General features: G+C 35.0%; 1 protein-coding gene across 5 annotated transcripts in view; it reads left to right on the forward strand.

The window, feature by feature from the left end:
- Positions 1–18,964, forward strand: part of FXR1 (FMR1 autosomal homolog 1) — a 68,827-nt gene extending 49,863 nt beyond the window's left edge. Inside the window, exons 10-18 of one of the 5 annotated variants that reach the window (XM_059687114.1) lie at positions 465–574; positions 4,114–4,200; positions 6,822–6,879; positions 6,967–7,029; positions 10,539–10,742; positions 12,623–12,823; positions 13,512–13,592; positions 17,080–17,171; positions 17,900–18,964. In XM_059687114.1, the coding sequence (XP_059543097.1) occupies positions 465–574; positions 4,114–4,200; positions 6,822–6,879; positions 6,967–7,029; positions 10,539–10,742; positions 12,623–12,823; positions 13,512–13,592; positions 17,080–17,171; positions 17,900–18,070 (1,067 nt within the window). In that variant the 3' untranslated portion in view covers positions 18,071–18,964. Of the gene's footprint in view, positions 1–464; positions 575–4,113; positions 4,201–6,821; positions 7,030–10,538; positions 10,743–12,622; positions 12,824–13,511; positions 13,593–17,079; positions 17,172–17,899 lie in introns of all 5 variants that reach the window. The other 4 variants (XM_059687112.1, XM_059687115.1, XM_059687113.1 and 1 more) reach the window with 4 other exon arrangements.
- The last annotated feature ends 7,545 nt before the right edge of the window (positions 18,965–26,509 follow it).

Consider the following 26,509-nt stretch of genomic DNA (forward strand, 5'->3'; position numbering starts at 1 on the left):
TGAGCAGCATTGTCAACCCAGTTAATGATAGCCTGCTGGAGAGAAGGAAGTTTGAGACCTACAATAAAACTTCTCAGTAGCCGGAACTGGTTTGGCTCAGTGGATAGAGCGTCGGCTTGTGGACTGAAAGGTCCCAGGTTCGATTCCGGTCAAGGGCATGTACCTGGGTTGCGGGCACATCCCCAGTAGGAGATGTGCAGGAGGCAGCTGATTGATGTTTCTCTCTCATCGATGTTTCTAACTCTCTATCTCTCCCTTCCTCTCTGTAAAAAATCAATAAAATATATTTAAAACAACAACAACAACAAAAAAACTTCTCAGTAGTCTTTAGGGGTGAGTTAATTAGAGTACAAAGATAGAGCATAGCTTGGTTTTTATAATTTGATAGCAAGTTATAAATTATTTGAAAGGGTTAGCAGTATTGATTTTTAACTTACCGTTACATTTGTTTTCTCTTATTAAAGGAAAAGTAATTGGGAAAAATGGCAAAGTTATTCAAGAAATAGTGGACAAGTCTGGTGTGGTTCGGGTGAGAATTGAAGGAGACAATGAAAATAAACTACCTAGAGAAGATGTGAGTATTTAAAATGTAATTTAATCGGCCTGGGTTTTTTTTGTGTTGTGGTGTGGTGTGGTGGTGTGGTGGTGTGTGTGTGTGTGTGTGTGTGTGTGTGTGTGTGTGTGTGTGTGTGTGTGTTTTCATATTCTTTTCTTAGCTGACTTCATGTTATTTTGTATTTTGGAAATTGTTTTATGAAATTATATCTAGTGAGCTACTTACACTCTAGTGCAATGGACTTTTCTTTTAAAAAGTTCTGTTCCTTCTAATATTTCTTTTATCAAGTCTACTTTTCATCATGGGCCCTGGGTTCTTAGTTGGTTTCTCAGTACTTGAGTAAAATGCCAATATTTTAATAAAAGCCTTCAATTTGATCATGTGAACAGTCCCTTTTACACTTAGAATGTAAAGCTGTTCAATTTGATACTAAACAATACAGTCTTTTATGAAGGAATTCTTGACAACTCTCCCTAGCATTTTTATAGAATCTGAAAGCACTATTTCTTAATTGAAATCTCTAAGGTTTTCTGTTGCTATTTTGATAGGAACTTTCTGAAATTTCTTTTCAGTCCTACTTTTCATATGTAGATATCTTGTCTACAGTGCTGTTCTTTGCTTTCATATATCGCTTTCAGGATTTCTTTATTTATTTTGTGGCTTCAGTAATCAACTCTGTATAGTTGACTTAAACTTTGTATGTTTGAATATAAGGCAAGAATTTTTCTACAAATTATCTTCCAGCAATACACTCATACATAACTTCTTCAGTTTTGCACAATAGATAACTGTTTGGAGAGTTTGTTAGCCTATTGGATAGAATCAATCTCATAAAACAAAACAAAAAGCTGTAGACATTTAGCGTAAGTAAATAGCTTCACATTAAGGATGTTGTAATGATGCCTATCAAAGATAGTCACTTCCTTTATTCATTTAAATTAGAATGTGGAGGAAAATGAATGAGGAAAAACAAATGAATAGTGTTATACATATGAGTACTTGTGGCTCAGATTGATTTCATTTTGCACTGTTTTGAAAATTACTACAAATCTCAAGTAATTTTTACTTATTCTTAAGCAAACCCTCCTTCCTTACCATTTTTGCATGACTTTAAGATGCCTTTGAGATAAGGAATAAAATTAATGTTTCATACTATTATGGTCACTTTCCCTCTTTATGTTTAATATATAAGATAATAGAGATCTATTGGCATACTACCACTATTTAAAATTAGTCTGAAGATCATGACATTTACTGGCAAAGGCTAATAAACAACTCAAGTATAAATTTCTTGGCTTGATACTACTATGTCATCTTCCCTTACCTTTATTTATCCCAATTGATTTTTAATATTTACCATCTTGTTGCAAGTGAATTCTAGGCTCTCCTTCAAATATAAAAATTTATACTTCTCAGTTTGTAGAATTGGTCAATTGTTCCATTTCTGTGCTAGGTTAAATTTAAATGCTTACAGAAACCAAGAAAATCATGTTAAATGATTAAGCAGGTTGAGATTTACAAGACAGGGGTGGGAGGGCACCAAGTATCTTTCTGTAAAAGAAACATGCTTCTTAGTTTTAATTTGGTTGATGTGTGGGAATGCTGCATTGTGTTGCTAAATCATCTGATATTTTTTACGAGAAGCTGAAAATCTATAATACTATAAAGAATTTTTTCAATTTCCTAAACATTTTATGTTAAAATGAATCTGAAGTTTGGTAATGGTTTATTTCGGGCCACCATTCCACAGTTTAAGCCACCTAAATCCCCTGGGGAGTGTATTATAACTTGCTTTCTCCAAAATCTTTGGTGACTCATCTCTGGTCTGAGATGACCTTTGTATTCGTAGTAATTACTGTTTGTATACTAGGGTATGTAATGATTTTCTTTTACATTATCTGGCTTATCTTACATCTCCAAGCCAGGTAATAAACTCAAGAGATCAAATCTGAATTCTCTCTCTCTCTCTCTCATTTTTCCCCTATCACAATGAATTTTATAGAGTAGGCACTTGATAAATGTTCAGTTAATTAAGTTTGTTTGTTTGTTTGTTTTTTAATTTAAGATTAAGAATTCCCACCTAACCAGTTTTGCTCAGTGGATAGGGTGTCGGCCCACACAGACTGAATGGTCCCGGGTTTGATTCCAGTCAGGGGCATGTACCTTGGTTGCGGGCTTGATCCCCAGTGGGGGTTGTGCAGGAGGCCAGCAGATCAATGTTTCTCTCTCATCGATGTTTCCTAACTTTCAATCCCTCTTCCTCTTTGTAAAAATCAATAAAATATATTGGGGGAAAAAAAAAGATTAAGAGTTCCCCAGTCTCGGTAGGGGCTTGTGCAGGAGGCAACCAATCCATGTGTCTTTCTGAAACGGATGTTTCACTTCCTCCTCCCTCCCTTTCACCTCTCTCTCCCTCCTCCATCCTTTCCATTCTTTCTAGAAGTCAATGGGAAAAATATCCTTGGGTGAGTATTAAAAATACATAAATAAATAATTCACCACTTAAATTGTTAAAAAGTCAGTTTGAAAATAAGCCATAGAGTAGTTTCTTATACAGAATCAAAAGTTCTTAAGCTACACTTAGTTCCATAAGGAACTATTCTATAAAATCAAGAAAATGGGAAGAGACACTGAAACACATTGGATCACTTTATTTAGGCTATACTCATTCTCCTTAGCCAATAGTATGCTGGAAGTGTATTTCTTTTTTTTTCTTCTTTTTAATATATTTTTATTGATTTCAGAGAGGAAAGGAGAGGGAGAGATAGAAATATCAATGATGAATCATTGATCGGCTGCTCCTGCATGCCCCCTACTGGGGATTGAGCCTGCAACCCAGGCATGTGCCCTTGACTGGAATTGAACCTGGGACCCTTCGGTCTGCAGGCCGATGCCCTATCCACTGAGTCAAACCAGCCATGGCTAGAAGTGTATTTCTTTTAAAGAAGAAATCATCAATTAGTGTCTTAATTCTCTTCTACTTTTTAAAAACCTTCCTCCTCTAAAATTCATCAAGGTAAACCAGGTCTATGTTAATCTTTTGACTTGCTTTTAAACCTGTGACAAACTGTATGCCCTTACCAATAATTCCTTATTTTACTTTGTGTAAATATTTATACTTTGTAGGTGATACTTATGTTAACAGTTGGGAAGCATTCCCTCCAACACAGACTTCGAAGGTTTCGTTATCTGAAGATGCTCAGTGTCACTAATTCTCAGAGTAATGCAAAATTAAAATCAAAATGTGATAGCATCTCACACCTGCAGAATGGCTATTACTAATAAATAAATGGGGTGGGGGATGGACCAGAAAATCTGATATTTAAAAAGTAATTTTTTAAATGCTAAGTTGTAGTGCAAATATGACAAATTTTTGAAAATCTCAATATTTCAAATTACATTGATATTGTTAGAAGTATATTTTTAAATCTTGAACTTTAATATATATAAATTGCTATGTATTTTAGAAAAGTTTTCCAAATTATATATTGGTATGTCAAATTTAGGCTAGAGTTTTGTTAAAATATTAAATGCTTGAGGATGTTGTTTTCTTACAGGGGATGGTTCCATTTGTATTTGTTGGCACTAAAGAAAGCATCGGAAATGTGCAAGTTCTTTTAGAGTATCATATTGCTTATCTAAAGGTATGTATACTATTTACATTTATATCATTGTTGCTCCCCACTTTAGCTTTATTAATTTGGTAATGTTTGTAGTAAATTTTAGATACTTATATATTTTTAATTTAGGTTCAGTATGCCCTGTTTTCATGAGAATTTATAAATAAAACATCTTTTGCCATAATAAAATCATTTGCCTCATGCACATTGTTTCTCTTTCCCTCTGAACTTTTGCATTTCTTTCCTTACTATTATCACTTAATGTACCTACACATTCTGTACTGGAACTATTTTCTTTTTACTTGATGCTTTACATGCAAACAAGACACAGAATCAGCAGTCAAGATAGGCTTTCTTTGTAACTGGTATTATCTGAATCAGATGCCATTTGGTAATTCCTTAACCATCTACACTAATAAAAGAGAAACATGGTAATTGGTGTACGACTGCTACCCTTCCCATTGGCTAATCAGGGCAATATGCAAATTAACTGTCAGCCAAGATGGCGGCCAGCAGCCAGGCAGCTTGAAACTAACATGAGGCTTGCTTGCTTCAGTGACGGAGGACTCCAACGTTCCCCGCCTGCCACTGCCGGCCTCTGAGCCTGCAGTTTCAAACATTGTAACAAATACAGACACAAAACAAAACTCCAGAAACCAGCTTTCAGCCGCTGGGATCTCAGAGCTGGAGTTGATACAGTTTTGAGAACCGAAACAAACCAGATACCTGCTTTCAGGAGCAGAGGCCTAAGAGCTGGAGCCTCAGAGCTAAAGCTGGCCCAGAATAAAAAAAAAGAAGAAAAAAAGGAGCAGTTGGGAGCTTCAGTCACCCACCAGCCTGAAAACAGCCCTCAGCCCCTCACCCAGGCTGGCCAGGCACCCCAGTGGGGATGCCCACCCTGAAGGGTGTGTGACCAGCTGCAAACAGCCATCATCCCCTCATCCAGGCTGGCCAGACACCCCAGTGGGGACCCCCACCCTGATCCAGGACACCCTTCAGGGCAAACCAGCTGGCCCCCACCCGTGCACCAGGCCTCTATTCTATATAGTAAAAGGGTAATATGCCTCCCAGCACCGGGATCAGCGGAGCTGAGAGGCCTCCCGGCACCCGGATCAGCGTGACGGGGCAGCGCCCAAACCCCCTGATTGCCCTGCGGCTCTGTGTATGACAGGGGGCGGGGCCACAACCTCCCTATCCACCCTGCTCTGTTCGTGACGGGAAGGCGCCCCAACCCCCTGATCGGCGTGCTCTATGCCTGATAGGGGGGAGCTCCCCAATCCCCTGATCACTGCGGCTCTGTGTGTGACAGGGTGCGGCGCGCCCCCCCCTGCCCCATCGGCCCTACCCTGAGGGTGGCATCACAACCTCCCAATCCACTCTGCTCTGTGCATGACAGGGGGCGGCGCCCCAACTCCCCAATTGGGCCTGCCCTCTGCCACTCGGGAGCAGGCCTAAGCCAGCAGGGCATTATCTCCCGAGGGGTCCCAGACTGCGAGAGGGCACAGGCCGGGCTGAAGGACCCCCCCCCTTCCCCCGCACAAATTTTTGTGCACCGGGCCTCTAGTTGTTTATAACAGGTGGGCAAACTTTTTGACTCGAGGGCCACAATGGGTTCTTAAACTGGACCGGAGGGCCAGATCAAAAGCATGGATGGAGTGTTTGTGTGAACGAATATAAATTCAAAGTAAACATCATTACATAAAAGGGTACGGTCTTTTTTTTTAGTTTTATTCCTTTCAAACGGGCCAGATCCAGCCTGCCGGCCGTAGTTTGCCCACGGCTGGTTTACAATGTAGTCTGTTTGAGTTCATAAATAGAGCAAGGGCTTTAGAAAAGAAAGCCACATTAAATTATTAAAAGTTGTATTTGTTATTTTCTACTATTCATCTTTTATTCCTGCTATGGTTCTCTTGTTTAGAGTGTAGTAATATCCTCAACTGCTCTGTCTAGTTAGTATGTTTTCCTTTTAGTCATATCATTGCTGCTGTTTTAATATTTTGAAAGCACCCCTGATACTCTCATTCCATTCTTTTAAAAGCTTATCTTTATATAAGTCTCAATTCAATCTGGCATTCTAAGCCCAAGTTTTACCTTTCAGTACTCTACTAACTTTTATAAAGCCAAGAGCTTTGTTTAGATACCCTCCCTTCACATCCTGTAATGACCTCACTTTCTGAATTATCAAGCCTACTAGTTCATCTAGGTCACAACTCAGGTGTCATTATTTTGATAGGAAAGTAGGTTAATGGTACCTCTCATTCATGCTACCTGAACCTCATTTAGCAGAGTTTTAACTCATTCAGAGCTAAATCTGGTAACATTGTATAATTATTAGCTTTTTAATAAATGGGTCATTTTAATGCTTATCAAACATCTCCTTGAAGGAGGAGAGTCCTGGTCTTTTTTCACATTGCATGCCTATAGCACTTAGCATGACTGGCACACATGTTGGGCATCAGTAAATTGTTTGGTGAATTGAAACAGCAAATGACTTTGCAGGTTGTGTTTACTAGGAACACAATTGTGCTTGACCAAATGCCCACGATGCTTCTTTCATTAGTAGGGAGTATAGCTCTAGCTTTATTTAGACTTCAAGAAGACAAAAAGTTACAAATAAGATTTACCCTTTATTGTTCTGATTATAGGAAGTAGAACAACTAAGAATGGAACGCCTACAGATTGATGAACAGCTACGACAGATTGGTATGGGTTTCAGACCTTCTTCCACCAGAGGGCCTGAAAAAGAGAAAGGATATGCCACTGATGAAAGTACCGTCTCTTCTGTACAAGGTTCTAGGTCTTATAGTGGAAGAGGCAGAGGTCGTCGGGGCCCTAATTACACCTCCGGTTATGGTAAAAACTTTTTTTTTTTTTTTTACTAGTTCTAGTTTAGGTGCTCCAATACATTTTGCTTAATATTATTTAGTTAGTTTTTTACCTTGTTTTCCCTTTGAGGGCAGTAGATAGTTCTGAGGTATTCGTCTTAGTAATAGTGATGGCACACTTTATGTTAATGACAATAAAAGCTGTGCAATTACAGCTGTGTAATGAAATAAAACATGTTTTTGTTACGTTGATGGTTCATTATCATTTTTATTATTAAATAGATATGAAACTTGTTTTCCAAATATTTCCCCTGTACAGTTGTGTACATTTTCCAATAAAAGTCTAATAATGCTGGCTATACTACTAGGAATCATTTTTGCTTACCTTCTGGGGAAAGTAAAAAGGAGAAATATTCTAACCACTGTGCCAAAATTGCATATAGCAAATATATACTAGCTTTTAAAATATACTTTATTGGCTCATTCAGCAGTTCTGAGTATTAATATCTCTGGAATTATTTTTTGAAATACAGCATTTCACTAAAGTGAGGGCTTTAAAAATTAGAATCTAATTAACATTTTTGTAAAATGTATTTTACTCTGAGGATGGGGCCTAACCCATATAGCAAGAGGCCAATGGATTGTGCTGGTCAGTAATTCTCTAATCCTAAATTCTCACTTATTCTTCTTCAGCTTTGTGGAGTTTTCCAATTTTCTACATTTGGACTTGGATCTTAGCAGTGACCTGGTTATTTTTTTCCTTTATTCTTTCCTTTCTCTTTACTTCTCTACTCCCCTATGCTCATTCTAACTGCCTTGAAAATACTGTCTTATAATCCCTAAAATAAAAGGCATTTAGGGAAAATATGAATATATGAAAGCTTACAGTGTGCAGGTTACATATCCAAATTTCATGTCATGTTTGACTGAAGAATCATTTAATGTTGCCAGTTATGTTAAATTTGTACTATTTTTTATGTGTTGTAGAGTTGAAAGATTAATTTTCCCTTCCCTTTCATATCTTCATTTTTTAACTTTTAAAGTTAACCCTATATTGAAACATGAAAAACAAATTCCAATAAAGTAAAACTGTTTAGCATGTGAAGGGCTGAGAATTATGGACTTATTATATTCCTGAAAATACATTTAATACAAAAGAAAAACAGTAATTAAATAGAAATTAAGTATATACTGAATGATTTCAGAGGTGTACAAATTAATAGTATAAATAATCACATTTGACTTTTTGGATGATGAGGATTATAAGCCTCTGTGGGAAGTCACGTCAAATTATAGATGAGCGATCACTTTTTGGCAAAATGCTTTTGTTGAGAGTAGATAATAAATTTACCTGAGAGAGGTAGAGGAATATCATTGGTACTGAAGAAAGCTCTGCCAATTGTTCAGTAGATGGCACTCTTACCTCTGAATCTTTACAGACGGTGTAACATTCTATTTTTTTAAAATAACCATGGAACTTGGGCTTGAGAGAAATAAAGTCATTTGAATTTGGTTATAGATCTTGTCCACTTAATATCAGAAGGATTTTTTAAGGAGATAATACATATAAACTGTATAAGAAACATTTTCTCTAGAACATCCCTGAAGTTGGTATTTGTCTTATAATGGATGATGTCTTATAACTTTCATTGGCAGTATTTGTTTAATGGCACACAAAAGTATGTCTTAGGATGAATGGGTGGCATGTGGATTTGATAAAATGTACTCTAACTATTAAGTTTAGCATACACAATAATTGAAAAGGATGTGAATCATCTTCAGGGGTGATTTTAGAAAGGGGAAAATCTGATTAAAATTCTGTTAAAAACCAGTCTATTAATTTGTTGGAGTCATTAAAAATTGAATCAGTTTTATGAGTTAATTTTAAAGCTTTTTTAAAAGTTTGTAAGTTCAGAAGTTCTTATACATTCCAAAGGTTTTCTTCACTATTCATGAAATGATAAATAAGTGTTTGGGAGCTTCAAGGAGAAAGGAAGTTGGTAGGCTCCTTCACTTGTTAAACTTCACATTTTATTTCCTATACTTAGTCCTTTTAACTTTTGTATCTGAAGAGCTCTTGTGTTTCGCTTTTATCATCAAATGACAGTGGCATTTAAATGTAGGGAACTTATAGTTTGGTATGGAATCACTCTTATTTGGGGAGTTTTAGTAAAGGAACTTCAAAATCATGCAGCAAGTTTACTCAACAGAAAATGGTTATGTTCATTGGTAGGTGTCTAGGAGCAGTTAAAGGTATGAGACAGAGCCGCACCCTTTACATTTATCATAGACCAAGTGAGAAGTAGATCCAAAAGGGATAAAAATAGAAAACAACATTTGGCAACAGTGCATGACAGTATAAATTGCTTCTAAGAAAATAAGAGAAGAAGAGAGGTCTGTTTTCATTCAAATTGGTCTGAACCTAGAAATTGAATGGGGCTTTGAAAAAAATGTTTGGTTATATGATAAAAGGAAAAGGTTGAAGAGACACACCCCAGAACTACCTAAGAATAGAAGTGGAAATGAGTGTGATAGTGATTGGGTTACATAAATCTAATGATGATATTGTAAGGCATAGATTATTTGCGGAATTTAAATTTTTAAAGGGTCATTATTAAAATAGGTCAGTGATGGCGAACCTTTTGAACTTGGCGTGTCAGCATTTTGAAAAACTTAACGCTGGTGCCGTGTCACATACAGAAATTTTTTGATATTTGCAACCGTAGTAAAACAAAGACTTATATTTTTGATATTTATTTTATATATTTAAATGCCATTTAACAAAGAAAAATCAACCAAAAAAATGAGTTCGCGTGTCACCTCTGACATGTGTGTCATAGGTTCGCCATCACTGAAATAGGTCATTTGAAAGTCAGAGATGATCTAAACTTTTAAAGTCAGGCTGAATTTTTGTCTCATGGATCTGTTGTTGATTTGAAGTTGTCTTTCCTTAGAATAACCCTCTTAAAATTTGTTCAGTAATTTCAAATACTGTATTCTAATTTAAGAAACTTGCTCATAAAACATAGCTATTTTATGTGCAGCCACTAAAAAATACACTTCCAGTTTATAAGAGACCATTAGTTATCAGAAACATCCTGATTTCAGAGATATTAAAATGTGAAAAAATGGTAAAATATACTACATAACTATTTTTCTAAATATAATTGAAGTTGCTTTTAAATATTGGGTAGCAGTTATATTTACTATACTAATTTGATATTAAACCTAAAAATGGGCAATATTTTAAAAATATTTTCCCATTTAGTGCATTTTTATATTTGTATATGTAATGTTTTATATGTTTTCTGTAATCTATTGGCTGTAAAACAATTCAGGTTTTAACTATCTGAAGAGTAGATACTATATTATTAGTATAATATTAACATTTCTTTATTAAGAAATTTTGAAATCAGTGTTTTGATTTAGTGTTTTTGAAGCAGCCAAATAGCAGTTATTTAAACAGTGATTTGCAGGAAACTTTTAATTTTTTTTCATTCCTATAAAAAATTGGCTTATGTTCTCTTCTTTCCCAAGGTACCAACTCTGAGCTGTCTAACCCCTCTGAAACAGAATCTGAGCGTAAAGACGAGCTGAGTGATTGGTCATTGGCAGGAGAAGACGATCGAGAGAGCCGACATCAACGTGACAGTAGGAGACGCCCAGGAGGAAGAGGCCGAAGTGTCTCAGGGGGTCGAGGTCGTGGTGGACCACGTGGTGGCAAATCCTCCATCAGTTCTGGTAGTCTTTTATATACTATGTCAGCATTCTTTTTTTGTAAACATTGTGACTTTATACAAATTAGTTTATTTTCTGGGGCCACTGATTTTTGGAAGTTTGTCTTGGAATTCACTGAAGAAAATAATACACCATAACAATGTAAGGAAAAGCCCTGTAGAGTGTTTTATCAGTGAAAGTTAACTAGAATATTTGGGCCAGAAAAATAGGTGCTTGTTTATCCCTTCAATTTTGAAGGGCTTATGTAATTAGAGTGTTTTTTCTCTCTAGAATTATTGAGTTTACATATTTGTTGGCCAGACAGACCCAGATAATTCATATGGTCAGAAAGATCTAAATTCCTTTGTGTACTTAATATTGAAAAGTAACTGAAAACCATTTTTTGCTACACTGTACTATGGGAACAGGAAAAAATTGTGTATTCAACTTAAAATATATTTTTTATTATTTTACTGTTTGAGGAATTGAGTTGTAAAGAGAAGTGTTTAGAAGACTGAGATTTGAGGTGTGCAAGCAACATTTTACTCATGTGTTTTTGAAGATTTTAAATGCTATAACTTCAGTGGAGTTGTAGAGTTGTTAGAATGTTTTTGCTTAGCATAATAGGGCTGGGGGGAGAATTGTCAGGGATACTTGGACTAGATTATATCAGGGAAATAACCATAACGTATTGTAAACCACTTTAAGAAAACCACTCTTAATGTTATACAGTGCCCTATGAAAGTTTATATAGTATTTTAAATGTTATAAAACATATATAATTAAATATATACCAGATGGGCAGGAGGTATATATAGGACAGGAGGAAAATGTGCTTACGAGTTAGGAAAAACTGGAACAAGTCACAAAATTTAGGAACTTTTTAAAAGGTATTCTCTAGTTCCAGTGAAACTCTTTAATCCCTAAAATTTAGTTTATAGGTTTTCAGATAAATAGTTTTTATATTTTAGCACATTGTTCACTATTACCAAGGTTTATAATATAATATGCTGAATTATAAATAAATGTACTTAGTGTTTATGATTAATGGATAAACTTAGTGTCTTTTGCAAAGATGCTAGCTTGCTAGCTGTTACCAATGGAAACTTAGAAATGAAAAGTCGTGATTAGGTGAATTTCTTCTATAATTTGATTGGTGGAGGCAATAAATGCACATAGGTAAGATGGGTATTTTTTTCTTAAAACTTTTCTTTTCCCACCTTCACCCCACCTTATCCCACCTTCACTTTTTGTTTCTAGAGATGGGAGTACTAGTTAACACTCATTTCCACATTGTGCTATAACCAGTTAGAATTTCAACTTTTGTAGTTGTTTCTTTCCTTTGTGTGTGTGTATAGACTTGTTTTGATTGCTTCAGTTTATAGTAACGGATTTCTGATAAGTCGTGGAGTGCAGGTGTTGAGTATTATTTGGAAATAGTCCATTAATATTAGCAAAAAGAAGCAACAGTCACCTTTAGCTCAATAAAGGTGACAAAAGCTTTGTTCAAATTAATTCATATTAGCTAGATATTTAGTTCTCCTTAATTTTATTTTTCTGACCTCTGGTCAGGTTTAGCTAGGAATGTGAATGTCAGAAGTAGCATGTATAATATGCTATATATATCCTAACATTTTCAAAACAAGTCAAAGTGAAACAGTAGGAAACTGAGGTGTCTGCTCATCTTTTGCTTTAATTTTTCATTGCCATTTCAAGTTTTTTCATCTTTACTACTTTCCAGGTAAAATAGTGATAAAGAAAACATTTGAAGACAGAATATATTTTTATTGGGGCAAAATTCAAGTTTCTTAATTATTAATTAATACAGCTTAATATAGATGAAAACATTCCTATTTACTGCAGCTCTCTTAAACAAATATTTCTTGCCTCTGACATGCATATAGTGCTCAAAGATCCAGACAGCAATCCATACAGCTTACTTGATAATACAGAATCAGATCAGACTGCAGACACTGATGCCAGCGAATCTCATCACAGTACTAACCGTCGTAGGCGGTCTCGTAGACGAAGGACTGATGAAGATGCTGTTCTGATGGATGGAATGACTGAATCTGATACAGCTTCAGTTAATGAAAATGGGCTAGGTATGTAAGCACTTAGGGAAAAGATATATATTGTATAATACTGTTAATGTATTATGCTTTTTTCACATAAACAAAAACCCCAAAATATACAATTTGAAAATTGGATTTTTTAGTGCTTGCTTCAAACAAAGAAAGCTTTGTATCTGTCTTAAATATCCAGTTTTCAGATTTGTATAGTCAAATTATTTGAAACTGAGAGGGTTTATTAAAATGCCCTTTGATGCCATTGCATAACACAAATATACAAACTGCAAGGCACTTAATACTTTTATTGTACCTAAACCAAAATTGGGCTTTCAGCTTACCTCTTTAAAAATTATTATAAATAACACTAATGAAAATGGCATTAATTTGCAAAGGGCTAAACTGTCATTAACTTTGGTTAATAAATAAACTGTATTGGGGAGGAAAACTTTATCTCCCTGAATGATGGCATTTTAAAAATTAAGTCATAAAGTTTGTTTAAGAGTTAAAACCCTCTTAATTTCCAGATGATAATTCCATTTTGCAAATCTATTTGGAATGCTTAAAACTACCAAAGTTATTTTCCTGTCAGTAATTTATGTGTTTTTTCTTCCCTATTTAACTAAAAGTTTCTCTTTCCCTTTCCTTGAATCTTTGAAGGAACAAAGTTTTTGTCTTGTTTTGTTTTTATCAGAATAGTTCATGGTAAATTTTGCAATTACAGATGATAGTGAAAAAAAACCCCAGCGACGCAATCGTAGCCGCAGGCGTCGTTTCAGGGGTCAGGCAGAAGATAGACAGCCAGGTAACTTGAGTGGACCTGTTGACAACACCAGGTCATAAGCATGGAAAAAAAATGTCATGTGTCTGCTTTCTAAATAAATTATACTTACATATACACATGTGTGCATATACATTCAAGATGTGCATTGCATAAATTGTTTACTCAACTAATAAGACTACCACTCTTAAGAAAATGCATTCTTCCTTGACACCGTAAATGTTTAGTAACCTGTCTAATTGAACTAATATTACTCAAATTGTTTTCATGGAAATACTGTTGAGAAGGCCATTATTTTGTCCACTTGGCAGATTCTTTACACTTGAATTGGGGTCTGCCACTATGTTGTTAGATTGTGATTGAGGTTGATTGGCAAAACTGGAGAGCTTTTGCATGGTGCCTGCTTACTATCTGCATTTAGCACCTCATTTTTGTGGGAATTTTATAATACCCACATTTTTTTAAAAAAAGTATAAATAAGAAAAATACTTGAAAATGTTTTTTTCCTAATAAGAGGAATGCATACTATGTTTTTGTTTATTGTAGTGTGATGTTTATCCCTACACCTACTAACTATTCAAATTAATAGTACTTACCTATTAGCTTTAGAATGTTAATTTTTAAGTAGTCATGTTTTTAGTAACTTCAAAGAAAACTTGTTGGTTGTGTCTATATTATTTTGAACATAATTCCATTTCCTGTGTAAGAGAATCACATGTATATTCACAAATAAACCCCCTTTAAGCTAATCAATTTTGCATTCTTTCCAGAGCAAATTCTTTCATGTGTTTTCCCCAACTAAGGAATGTAAATTCCATTATCTTTAGAATTTTAAGTTAGGTATAGAGATATTTGGGAAAACCCATTAAAGGCTATTAGTTCCCATTCTGGAAAAAAAAACACTCATGCTTTAAAGATATTTGTAAAACTAAAAGGAATTAAATATTGTCAAATACAGCAAGTTTCCAGAAAATATTTGTTTTCCCCTCTCTTCTTTACCTACTGTCTTTAGTGTTAGAGATACATTTTAGATCAAGAGATCGTATTTCATTTTCTTAAGCTGGCACAGCAGTGAATATAGTATCTGGCCATACTTTATAAATAAGAAAGTTCAAGCTGGGCGCTTATTATAGGATAAATTACAATGTAATTTATTAACTAAATGGATGGTGATTTATTACTAAGTCAATGGACATAAAAGGAATAATGTAGTGGTTTTGTCAACGAAGAGGCAGAGATTTCTGCATGGTATTAATTGAAATTTGAGTAATTTGGAATTTTTAATAACTTTTGTTCCATATCGCAATTTATTCCTATTTTACTCTGTTCTTTTGGAAATTGCTTTTCATCTTTAGAATTCTTTGCCTTCCCTAGCTTATTCCTGCCCTACTCCCTCCTCAATCCCCCCTAAAAAAACAAACCCAAAACTCTAAGATAGAACAAGCACACATTTTCTCATTGCCTCTGCAGCAGTTCTAGGAAGGCAGCCTCTATCTAAAAAATATCAACATTCTTTTAAATACAGTTATTTAATTTGTTCTATTTGCTTAAAATTTCCTGCTCTTAATGTAAATTAAACAGTGAATATTCTTTACTAAGAATGTGACAATACAGTGGTGTCCAGTTGATTAACTTGGACCTCTAACCTAAGAGGAAATTCTAGGGTCTAAATTATGTTGCACAAATTGCTTGTTTTTTTTCCTAGATATTTTAAATATGTATTCATCTGTATTGAACTTTTAAGTGGCTGGTATTTTAAAGACTGGCTATAGATAGAGGTTTTGTTTTTTTAATCAACTGAATTTGTTTTGGTTTTACCTCCCCTTATGGGAAAGGAGGGGCACTGGTAAGTTTTTACCTTTCCAACTAAGTGCCTTTTAATTTAATTGGTAAACTATATTAAAGTATATTATTCTATGTCTGTACATAATTGTCAGGGTTTCCAGGTAGATGAGTTCTTCAGGTATCACTGAGGACTGAATTATAGAAATATAATGGATTTAATTATTAAGGTGCTTCCCAAATTAGAATAATTCCTAGAATGGTTTTATCACCCGGTATGTAGACATAACAATGAAGTGGATTTGATAGTATCCCCCTCCCCAATTTTGGAAACCATTGTTAAATGTATTTATAATTCATTAACAGTGAATTTAAATGATTTTTAAAGCTCCAAAATAAGTACACTCAGTTTCTTCTCATTTGGAAGAAAAGAAGCAGTTTTAGATAAGAAACATCTTTAGTGATATTTCTAATAAATGATATGTATTATTTCTGAATTACATTGTTTTTTGAGCTTTTAAAAAATTCATCTAATACTTTCAGACAGTTCTTGGATCTTATAAAAGTATTAGTATGTCAGTTTATGATTAAGAAAAAATGAATTGTAAATAAATGCAGTTTTATATTACATCAAAATGATTTATTTTTATAAAATTTGAACCCGATGAACCAATTCTCCTCCTAACTAGTGACTAATTAGACATTTACTTGAATTTTCATTCTTTACATAATTAATTTGCTCCCATAATTTAAAATACACTATATTTCACATAATCAGGGATTTTTCTTCACCAGTTTCTGATAGACAATAATTCCTCCAAAGAAAGAGAATGATTCTTTTGTTATTTCTTCAAATAAGTGAATTCTAAGTTGCAAGCCTTCAGAGAGAGAGGATTGAGGCATAAAGTTGGACCAGCCCAGAGTACCTGTAGACAAGAGGTCAGTTGTGGCACTGGGTTGGCAGTAAGTAAGACATTAGGTTGGATTAATCTTTTCCCTAGATCACTACTGCCATCCACCTACTTGCAAACACACATGCACACCTCAATCAGTCCCTTAAAAGATTGAAAGATTGGCTAAGTGAGGAGGGAGTGGTTAAAGTCACGGTGGCCTTTCTCTTACCATGATCAATGTTTACATTTTTAGGGTGGCTTTCTGTCATCTTTAGTTTGCTTGTAGTTTTTTATTGTCGATCACTCAGAATGGTTCTAGTGTGGAATGTTTAAAAGGAACCATAAAATACCACACTTGGATTTCTTGTGTTTCTTAAAAAATGACAGAGCTAATATTTGAGTAACTTTTTACATCTTTGCTGAAATTTTCAAATTGAAGTACACCACTCCATGATTTATACCAAACTTGCCCCATTTTTTCCCTCCAAATACTGTCTGGGCTTAGAATGCTGCCTTTCCTATTCTTGGTTGTGGATTTCTGTATCAGACTTACGCCACAGCCGTAGACTCAACCAGAAGCAAATGGCTGGATTCCTGTGAAAGAGGACGTTAATCTAAGCTTCCTCGATCTCCAGCTTAAAACTTTTTATTGTTATTGCTAAGTTGCAGGCACATTTTTCAAGCTGTTTTTGGTTGGAGGAGTTACCCAGCTTAAGAAAAATTTAAAATTGGGTAACCCACCATTAGTTTATTTTAAAAGTAAAATTACTCTTTATCCATACATAAACTTTAGACATATTTTTCAACACCTGTAATTTTTTTCTCATCTTCAACAGTCACAGTTGCAGATTATATTTCTAGAGCTGAGTCTCAGAGCAGACAAAGAAACCTCCCAAGGGAAACTTTGGCTAAAAACAAGAAAGAAATGGTAAGGAGAATTTAAAATGTAGGTTTTGTTGCTTTTTTTTTTTTTTTGTATGGTTTAGCTTTATTTTTACTTAACTTTCTGTATGATCGCTTGTTTCCTCCCAACTAAACAAATACTATTTTAGTTAAAGACTACTATTGAGTTTATTGTTGGCCCCAGGTAACTGAAGATAGAAATGCATGCTTGAGCCTGAAATACTTTTCCGTTAGAACTCTAAATAGCATTTGTAAAGCTCAGTCTGCCCAAAGATATTGGGCATAAAGATTATTGCTTAATTTGGGGAGCAATAGGCTACATACTTCTTCTCAGTGATGGATCTAGACCTTTAAGTTTCAATTCTTTTAATGCTTTAAAGGATTTATATGTAATTGAGTTTTTAAAAAGGTGAGTAAAGTAGGCGATTATTTGATTTACTTAGGGTATTAACTATATCTTTTACATGGTGAGCTTTCAACTGGTTAAAATAAAATTAGGTTCAAATTTTCAGTAATCAAGTACATACTATTCAGTAATCAGGTACCTCTAGGTACTCGAAACAAAGAATTGAAATACCCAGAGAGGTAGAGTATATTGGTATTTATTTTGAACTTTAAGAATATTTGAATTATTTGATCCATTGTATCAAACTAAAATTACTTAGTAGCTAATTATTGTTTATGTAGTTATTTTCCTCCTCAGCTATAGATTTTATTTATAAAGAAGTTGAAAAAGTTGTCTCCCTTTGGCAGGCAAAAGATGTGATTGAAGAGCATGGTCCTTCAGAAAAGGCAATAAATGGCCCAACTAGTGCTTCTGGCGATGAAATTTCTAAGCTACAGCGTACTCCAGGAGAAGAAAAGATTAATACCTTAAAAGAAGAAAACACTCAAGAAGCAGCAGTCCTGAATGGTGTTTCATAAACTGAAGAAGTTCCTAGTTTACAGTTCTTTTACATTACATTTTACAATAGTGCTTGTACAGCTTGCCAAAGATAGAATATGGATCGCCAGTCTTTACATCGCACTTTCAGTTCCTCCATTTGGAATTCAGAAAGGGGAGGGATCCTGAAGAAATCATATGTTAAACATACTTTGACACCTACTGTGTTATAAAATATATCATCAGATGTGCCTTGAGAATAGTATATGTAACATTAAAAAAAGTTGCTGGCTATAGGAAATGTTATTTTGTTTTCAAAATATGGCAGAGATGGGGGGAGGTTGGTGGGGTGGGATCCCTGACATAATACTCTTTATGAAAGCATTAGCTGCTTTTGTTACATTTTTAATAATATGCAACCACTTCTTCACCTGAGGAAAACTAGAGTTGAAATGCAGTCTAAAATATTTTGCACTGAATTGTAATTTCTTCATTAGTTTAGTCTGGAAACTGGTCTGTTTTGATGTGTTTTTAAAATGCTGTATGTAGAGGAAAATCTGCAGACCACTGGAATACATTTGTTAAACTCTCAACTGCAGGGACACTGGGTGATATTGGCAGTGACTGTTCTATATTGAGGCTTTGTTTGGTTTATTTATTAAAGTGTACAGTATTTAAAAATCAAACATAGCTTTAGTTAAAACACTAAGCTGAATTAGTCATGTCCATTCAGACATAACCTGAACTACTGAAAAGATCACTTTCCAGAAGGTTTATTCTGTATAAACTACATGTTAGTCCAGTAGAGTATCTTTTCCTTTTCGTAATTTTTTTTCTTTTTTCCCCCCCCTTTTTCTTTTCTTTTTTTTAAATTTTGGTTGTTTGATGTGCAATATGTTTTTGTATGCAGGTAGTAAATAAACTTTGATCTTCCATTTGCTGATTTTTAACTTTCTACTTTTTATACCCACTGTTGCAAAGTAGTTGGAGCTACTTAGAGGCCTAGAATAGTATCCTGATTGCTTTTTAAAAAGCATTTATACTTGCTCATAAATAATATCAAACTATTAATTGGTCAGTTAATCATTTTGTGATGAATCCTGAAATCTTAGCAATTAAAATTTAATCTGTGAGAAGAGAATGGTTTAGGGAATTGATCATACATTTGATTTAGGAAAATCTTTGGAACATAAAATTGTAATCAAAGACAAATTTGGAGGGCAATGGGGTAAAATCTAGAATTTTTTGCCTTTGATTATTTAAAATTATTTTTATAAAAAAGCATGAACAATTTTAAAATATGGAATAAGCCACTTGGTTTGCTTTTTGATTCTCATGGAAATAGTTTTGAAGATTCTCATACGAATGATTGTATTTTTTTTTTATATATATATATATATATTTTAGTCAGATAATTTAGGAAGATGAAGACTTTCACACTAAGTGTGTTGCAAAAAGTAACAATTTATGAAGCTAATTGTGAGGTCATATACAACAATTGTGGATTTATGGGAAAGTTTAGCTCCACAATATTATGTAGATCACTGAGCAAGAAAGCCCTTTTTGTCATTTGGCGTCTTGTTTTTATGTGCATAACTTGTGTTAATTTTTTATGTGCATAAAAATGTACTTTTAGTTTATAAGTATTGAAGGAGAATTCAGGGTATAGTTAAAATTGTAGTAATTGCCAGGTTAGTGCACATAACCCTAGCACTTAAACCTATTGTTGAGGATAAGATGTGATGTTATTAAATGCTCTTTTATAAAGCCCTAACAGATTTTCTAAAGTACTAGTAAGGTGTGTTGTGTATAGCCAGTCCTTAAACGTTAAATAGCAATATGAAGTAATTTCACATATCCTGGTTTTTACTACCCACCAATGTATTTATTATCTATTAATGTTAGAAACAAGTAAAATTGTTGACCTTTTTATTCTTAGTTCTCTTCAGTAATAGGTTTACAGATTAACTATGAGTTATGAGAAATATGTTCATTAATCCCCAAATTGGTGAATGTGGTATAAGAAAAAAAAGATTATTCATTTTCTTTCACATAGAACAGATTCCCTAAAGTCCTTCCATAAAGATTGTTTCCATGGGAAAGGAAGAAAGGTGAGACCACCTTAAAAAGGGTATAGCTAGCCCAAGCAGTGCTTTAAACTAGAACTGACAACCATATTCAAGGAAATAAGCAATAAGATTTCATTATAAGTAACTAAACCCATTGTTGTGTCCTTTAAAAATATGTTTTGAAGAATCCTGATAAGCTTTTCAGGTGGTAAATAGTACATGCTCACGTTCAGAAATGAAAAGCCCACTTCCCAAAGAGAACCATTGTCAGTTCAGATAGCATTCCAAACTTATTTTGAGAGGGGTGCATCTTTTTAGGCTATTAAATTAGATGTTGGTTGCTATGAGAGAACTTAACTGTGCACATTAAACAGATACTCAAGCAAGACACTATTCTAAAGGTCTTGTGCAGCTCAAATACTGTGCCAGCACACGTGAAATAGGAACTAAATCATGAAGTGGGAGCTTCATTATGTAAAGGCAAAAGTGGTCTGCTTTTCCCGAAACCTTGGAAAGCCTAGGGTTCTTGGGTTTGACATTACCTTTTTTAATGTGAAGTTAAGGGAAATAGCACATCAAACTGCTGGTGACTTTATGGAAACTTACTGAGACCTTGCTTAGGATAAGGCCAAGGGAGGTTGTTTACATGTAATTTTTTAAGAAAAGTACAGGTATATATATGCAAGCACGAAGAACCGGGAAACGCTAGGCTAGTAAAGGAGGAGGCAAAAGTAGCTGGTGGTTTACTCTTATTATGGTTCTCTATTTCAGCCATTCTTTTGTCTGGAATCCATCACCTTTATGTCTGGTATTTTTATAGCCAAGAGTCTAGTGTTTAACCGAAGAAGAGTCTTGCAAAGTTGGCATGTTAACAATGTTGCAGTTAGATTGGGAAATAGTACCATTTGTGTCCTCCGTAAATAGATTTACAGCTTTTTTGAGGTTAAAAGATACCATTCTCATTGGCTGTACCTACAATGAGCTCAGTCTAAGGGCAGATGGATAGAAAACTGGCCATAATGCAGTAAGTCCTATGTCAGATAACTGGTGATTTATGGAAATGCGTGTAAAGGAAAGTTACTTTTACACTTTAATTTTTCTAGACCTCCAGGAACATGACCTGGTTACCTATAGGTTTGGCAGAATTATTAAAGGCCAACAAAAGGATATTGTAAAGTTCCATTCAGTCTTCCTGGCTTTATTATTATGGTTTGGATTCTCTGCACCCTTTTATAAGTTTATCTGGCATTTGTTGACCCTTATTTTAAAATTTTAATTCTTTATTAGGATGTGCACTTGAATGCATAGTAACTTATAACCCATGATAAACCTAAACTTTTGACAAGTGGTTAAGTATAATCGTTTACTCTAGAAATCCAATCAATAGTAGTCTAGTCAAAACCCCAAATTACTGGATGATAGTGGTACATAAAACCTTATAAGGAAATACGTATTTTGTTTTAAAAAAAGGTTTATTAGCGTAACACTTCATAGTCCGATTCATCTGCATTACTATTTCAAGTAACAAAATATGGTGCATAATGATGCACCTGGATAAGTTATAATGCAGCTTTTATAAGAGGAATTCCGTCAGTCAATTTGCTTATCTGAGAGTTTGAAAAGATGTTGTATATGTAAGTACAGAATGGAATTTACTGTCTTCTAACTTTTTCTGTATTTCATTTTAGAGAGGGCTGGACTACCTAATCTCCTAAGGGTCTTTGCAATGTTAATGTTAACGTGAGTTTATTCATATGTGTGACACTTAACCATTTCCCAAGTACTCTCAACAAAAGTATGGCAAATTAAAATGGTGTTTTATATATGTCCATCCCAGACATTTCCAACTATGCTGTTATGCAGTCTAAAGGATATCAAAAGCAAGGTCAAAATTATTTTTCACTGACATTCCCAGTCTTGAAGTTCCAGTATTTGTGTTTTAGGGATTGAAAGGATTTTTTTTGGGGGGGTGAAATCACAGGGATATTTTCTGAATGTTTTATACCCTTGTTTTATTGTCAAATGCAACTATTAATTTTCTACTTTAGAGACTTTATTACAAAAAATTTTCTATAGTTTTTCTGGTTAAATCATTTTATACTTATTACCTGGAGCTTATGCCTCAACTTCTTTGAACTCCATTTTTCAACTTGCTGTTTTCAGGTTAAGAAAAATGTCACATAGGTATTATATTTGAAATTCCATTAATTGACACCACTAAGGTAACAGCAAGTGTTAACATGTTCCAGATTATACCTTAACACCAGACTGTCTTCATTGGGTGAGGAATAATAAGTAACACAGAATAGAAGTTCTTTCTATATGCTGTTACTCAGGCAACAGTTGGCACCAAGCAGATATACACCACTCTGAACAGTGTCAGTAACACAGACCAACTTAAAATGGTCATTTAAGTTTCCTGGTACTCAAGGTTACCCTCAATTCAGGGTTTTTTGTATAACCAAAAAACTAGCATTCTAAATAATGTTACATGAAAATAGGTGGAATACAAGTATTTTCATGGAAGTTCTCAACTGTTGAATGGTTTGAGTCTTCTGGAATAACTAAACTATTTTTCTTAAAATGCTCCCATAGGAAAATACTTGGAAGGCAAAGAATTTGCTTGAAATTCTGAGAGTGGGGAAGATTTATTTTGAGGACCACTCATTACGGCCCACTTTCATCACCAGTTTTTATAAAGTGTAATGTAGGGGTCATCTAATGTCAATGCAGAGGCCCAGTGAAGGCAAAATGAAGGATCTAGGTAGGGAAATTGAACCTCCGATGTGCCAGATCTAGGTTATGCTATGGGTGGGAATTCCCCCCTAAAATATCTATTGAGAACCAAATTACTAATGAACACAATAAATTAGAGAAGATACCCAGGGCTTAATTATAGTTTCCTAGCTTTGTTACCTCAAATATTTGCTCTGGCTTTTTCCCTATCCATAAAATGTGGAGGGATCCTCATACTTTTCAAGTTGGCCATTATTTTTCCTCGTAACAGATGAGGAAGCAGAGCCCTAAGCACACAGATGGCTTGACAAAGATGCCTATTATTGCAGAAGTTTGACTCGAACCCTGCACCTCTTATTCTGTTACTATAGTATTCAACTAACTATTCCTTTCTCCCCTTAATACCATCTTTCAAAAAGGCCCCAAGCTAGATGTGTAATGACAAGTACCTCTGTACTAACAAGGAAAACATCTCGGTTATCAGATTCGTGAAAGGTACCACACTGCTGGGGTTAACAGTATGGAACTTCGGGTTTGAGAAAAATCAGCCTTTTCATCACTCAAGTTGCTTGGGGCAAGTTACTTAACCTCACTAAACTTCACTTTCCTTGTAAAATGTATTAAATAAGTACTTTTGAGGTACAGTAGGTCCTTAATGTTTCGTTTAATGTTATAGTGATGAGATGCGACAGGCACTCAACTCTTGTTTATATCAATAGCCTATGGTAAAATTTTGTTATACATTATTTCACTTAAAAGTTGGGGAACTTCTCGAGAACTTTAGGTGAGGACATTTCCTGTACCGGGAAAATGCTGGCTCATTGTAAGTAGCTAATATTAACATTTCACATCAAATTTTTGTAAGAAAACACCATTAAAAAGATACAGATCAGCCCTAACTGGTTTGGCTCAGTGGATAGAGCGTCGGCCTGCGTACTGAAGGGTCCCAGGTTCAATTCTGGTCAAGGGCATGTACCTGGGTTGTGGGCACATACCCAGTAGGGAGTGTGCAGGAGGCAGCTGAATCGATGTTACTCTCATCGATGTTTCTAACTCTCTATCCCTCTCCCTTCCTCTCTGTAAAAAAATCAATAAAATACATTAAAAAAAAAAAGATACTGATCATACTTGCATCAGTTACCCATTATGATCTAGAGCAGTAGTCGGCAACCTTTCGGACTTCATGGATCACCAGTTGGTGACCGTGGACCACTGGTTGGTGACCGCTGCTCCAATGTTTCCCTTAAACCAGCGGTTGCCAACCTTTCAGACCTCATGGACCACTAGTGGTCCGTGGACCACTGGTTGGTGACCACTGATCTAGAGCCCTACATAGATGACACCTTTTCCCCAAGAAAAAAGGTAGGTTTGCCTAATAGCCTTCAATGAAATATGGATTCTTATACTTGATAAAGGTAAGTAGAGGAAACAAAGCTGACTGATATGAAAGAAAAATGTGCTGTTGTGCTGCTTAGTATTAAAGTGGTTCCTAACTGTCTTAATACATGTCTTATAACAGCTATGCTATTTACATTACTCAAAAGGCATACCTACTATATGAAGTTTTCCTTTTTACAGTTCATGCTTGATTGCCTGTTGGCATATTATTACACTTTATACTTGTCTTTAAAACAACTGCATTTAAGTTTTAATTGATATTCCTTCTTTAAAGCTCTTGGCCCTAGAAACGTTTCTCTAAGTAGTCCAAAGGTTTGAATAAAGGGTTAGCAATCCAAAATAGAGTTGATTCTCATTTCCTGGTCATTTGTGGACACACCGTGTTGAAAATTTTGAAACACCTGATATACAAAAATACAATGCTCTGCTTTGTTTTCATACTGTACACAAATATTCTTTTCATGATTTAGTGCCTACTTTTTTTTTTTCAACCTTTGTGTGCTTTTTATTGGTGATTTCCCTGTTTAATATGAGGGAAGTGCTGCCTAATATTCCCAAACACAAGAAAACTGATGTGCCACCATGAGTTAAATGTTAAGGAATCAACAATACATCACATAAGGTGTCTTTAAACACACATAAAACAAGGTTTTATATTAACTGGTTGACTAAAATGTGACTAGAGGATTATAGGAACCAGTATTTCCCCTAGGTACAGTGTTTCATTATTTTTAGTGATTTTCTAGAACATAGCTACTACGAATAACAATAATACCTTCATACCCCTTCCCTCTGAGAGTAACAAAAGATTTATCCTATACAAAAAGCCATGCCTGCCTTATTATACTCTTAAGACATAACAAATAATTGCTTAGATTTTAAAGATGGAAAATAAACCAAAAGCAGATATACCCCAACTTTGAAATGCCCCTAAACACATTCCAACACTAAATATTACCTCCATTATTTTGACCTTGAAAGTTTATGTTCTCCATTAACTTTAATATGACTTAAAATTTAGATGGTAGTTAGCATACATTATCATCTTAAAGCAAAATATAGGTACTGCTAGAGACCACAGACTAGCTATTTCCCTGGGGTGTTTCATATAAGTCCTTTGGTTAAGATTCTTATATATGTTAGACCAGTGGTTCTCAACCTGTGGGTTGTGTGTGTGACCCCTTTGGGGGTCGAACGACCCTTCCACAGGAGTCACCTAAGACCATCGGAAAACACATGTAATTACGTATTGTTTTTGTGATTAATCTCTATGCTTTAATTATGTTCAATTTGTAACAATGAAATTGGGGGTCCCCACAACAGGAGTAACTGTATTAAAGGATCGAGGCATCAGGAAGGTTGAGAACCACTGTGTTAAACCAATAGTAAGCCATTTGCCCTCAAATGTCATCTATATAATAAAAGCCTAAGTGACCATTAAGGTGGAATGACCAGAATGATGGTCGCTATGCTGTGCACTGACCACCAGGGGGCAGATGCTCAATGCAGGAGCTGCCCCCTGGTGGTCAGTGTGCTCTCACAGGGGGAGCACAGCTCAGCTAGAAGATGGGCTCCTGGCTCACCTGAGCACAGTGATGGGAGCCTTTCCCGCCAGCTCTGCAGGTGGGCAGTAAGGAGTGAGGAGTCCTGGACTATGAGAGGGCACAGGCTGGGCTGAGGGACAACCTCCTGCACCCTCACCCCTCCCCCATGCATGAATTTCATTCACCAGGCCTATATATATATATATACATATATATCACTGTATAAATTCTCAGTCCAAGCTAAGTATTTTGATATCGGAGCATCTCGGTTTAGCTAATCGTGTTCAAACTTGATCATAAATGCAAGACTTGATTATATAAAAGTTATTTTTACAAATGGTCAGTTTTTTAAAGGCGTTAGCTGAATACACTAAATATTTTCTTGATTAGGAACGACATACTCTTTTATCAAGTTTTTAATGTATGAAATCTGAATTCTGCCTGTGATATACATGACATCAACTTTTTTAGGTCAGAGTTGTGGCTAACCTCACTATTACATTCAGTCTTAAGCAACTGAACCAGCTCTCTATACCTTGACTGTCTGTCCTCCTAACATACTATAACAGCCTGTACTAATTCCAACATAATATGTATCACATTGCATTTTAATTACTAGTGTGTGGATCTTATCAGATTGGGGTTCCTTGAGAGCAGACTTTCATGTTCACTGTGCCTTGAATACCAATTATTTACTAAATGAGTAATGAATGATAGAACAGTGTTTCTATTC

Source organism: Myotis daubentonii, chromosome 3, assembly GCF_963259705.1.
Source record: "Myotis daubentonii chromosome 3, mMyoDau2.1, whole genome shotgun sequence".
Classification (NCBI taxonomy): domain Eukaryota; kingdom Metazoa; phylum Chordata; class Mammalia; order Chiroptera; family Vespertilionidae; genus Myotis; species Myotis daubentonii.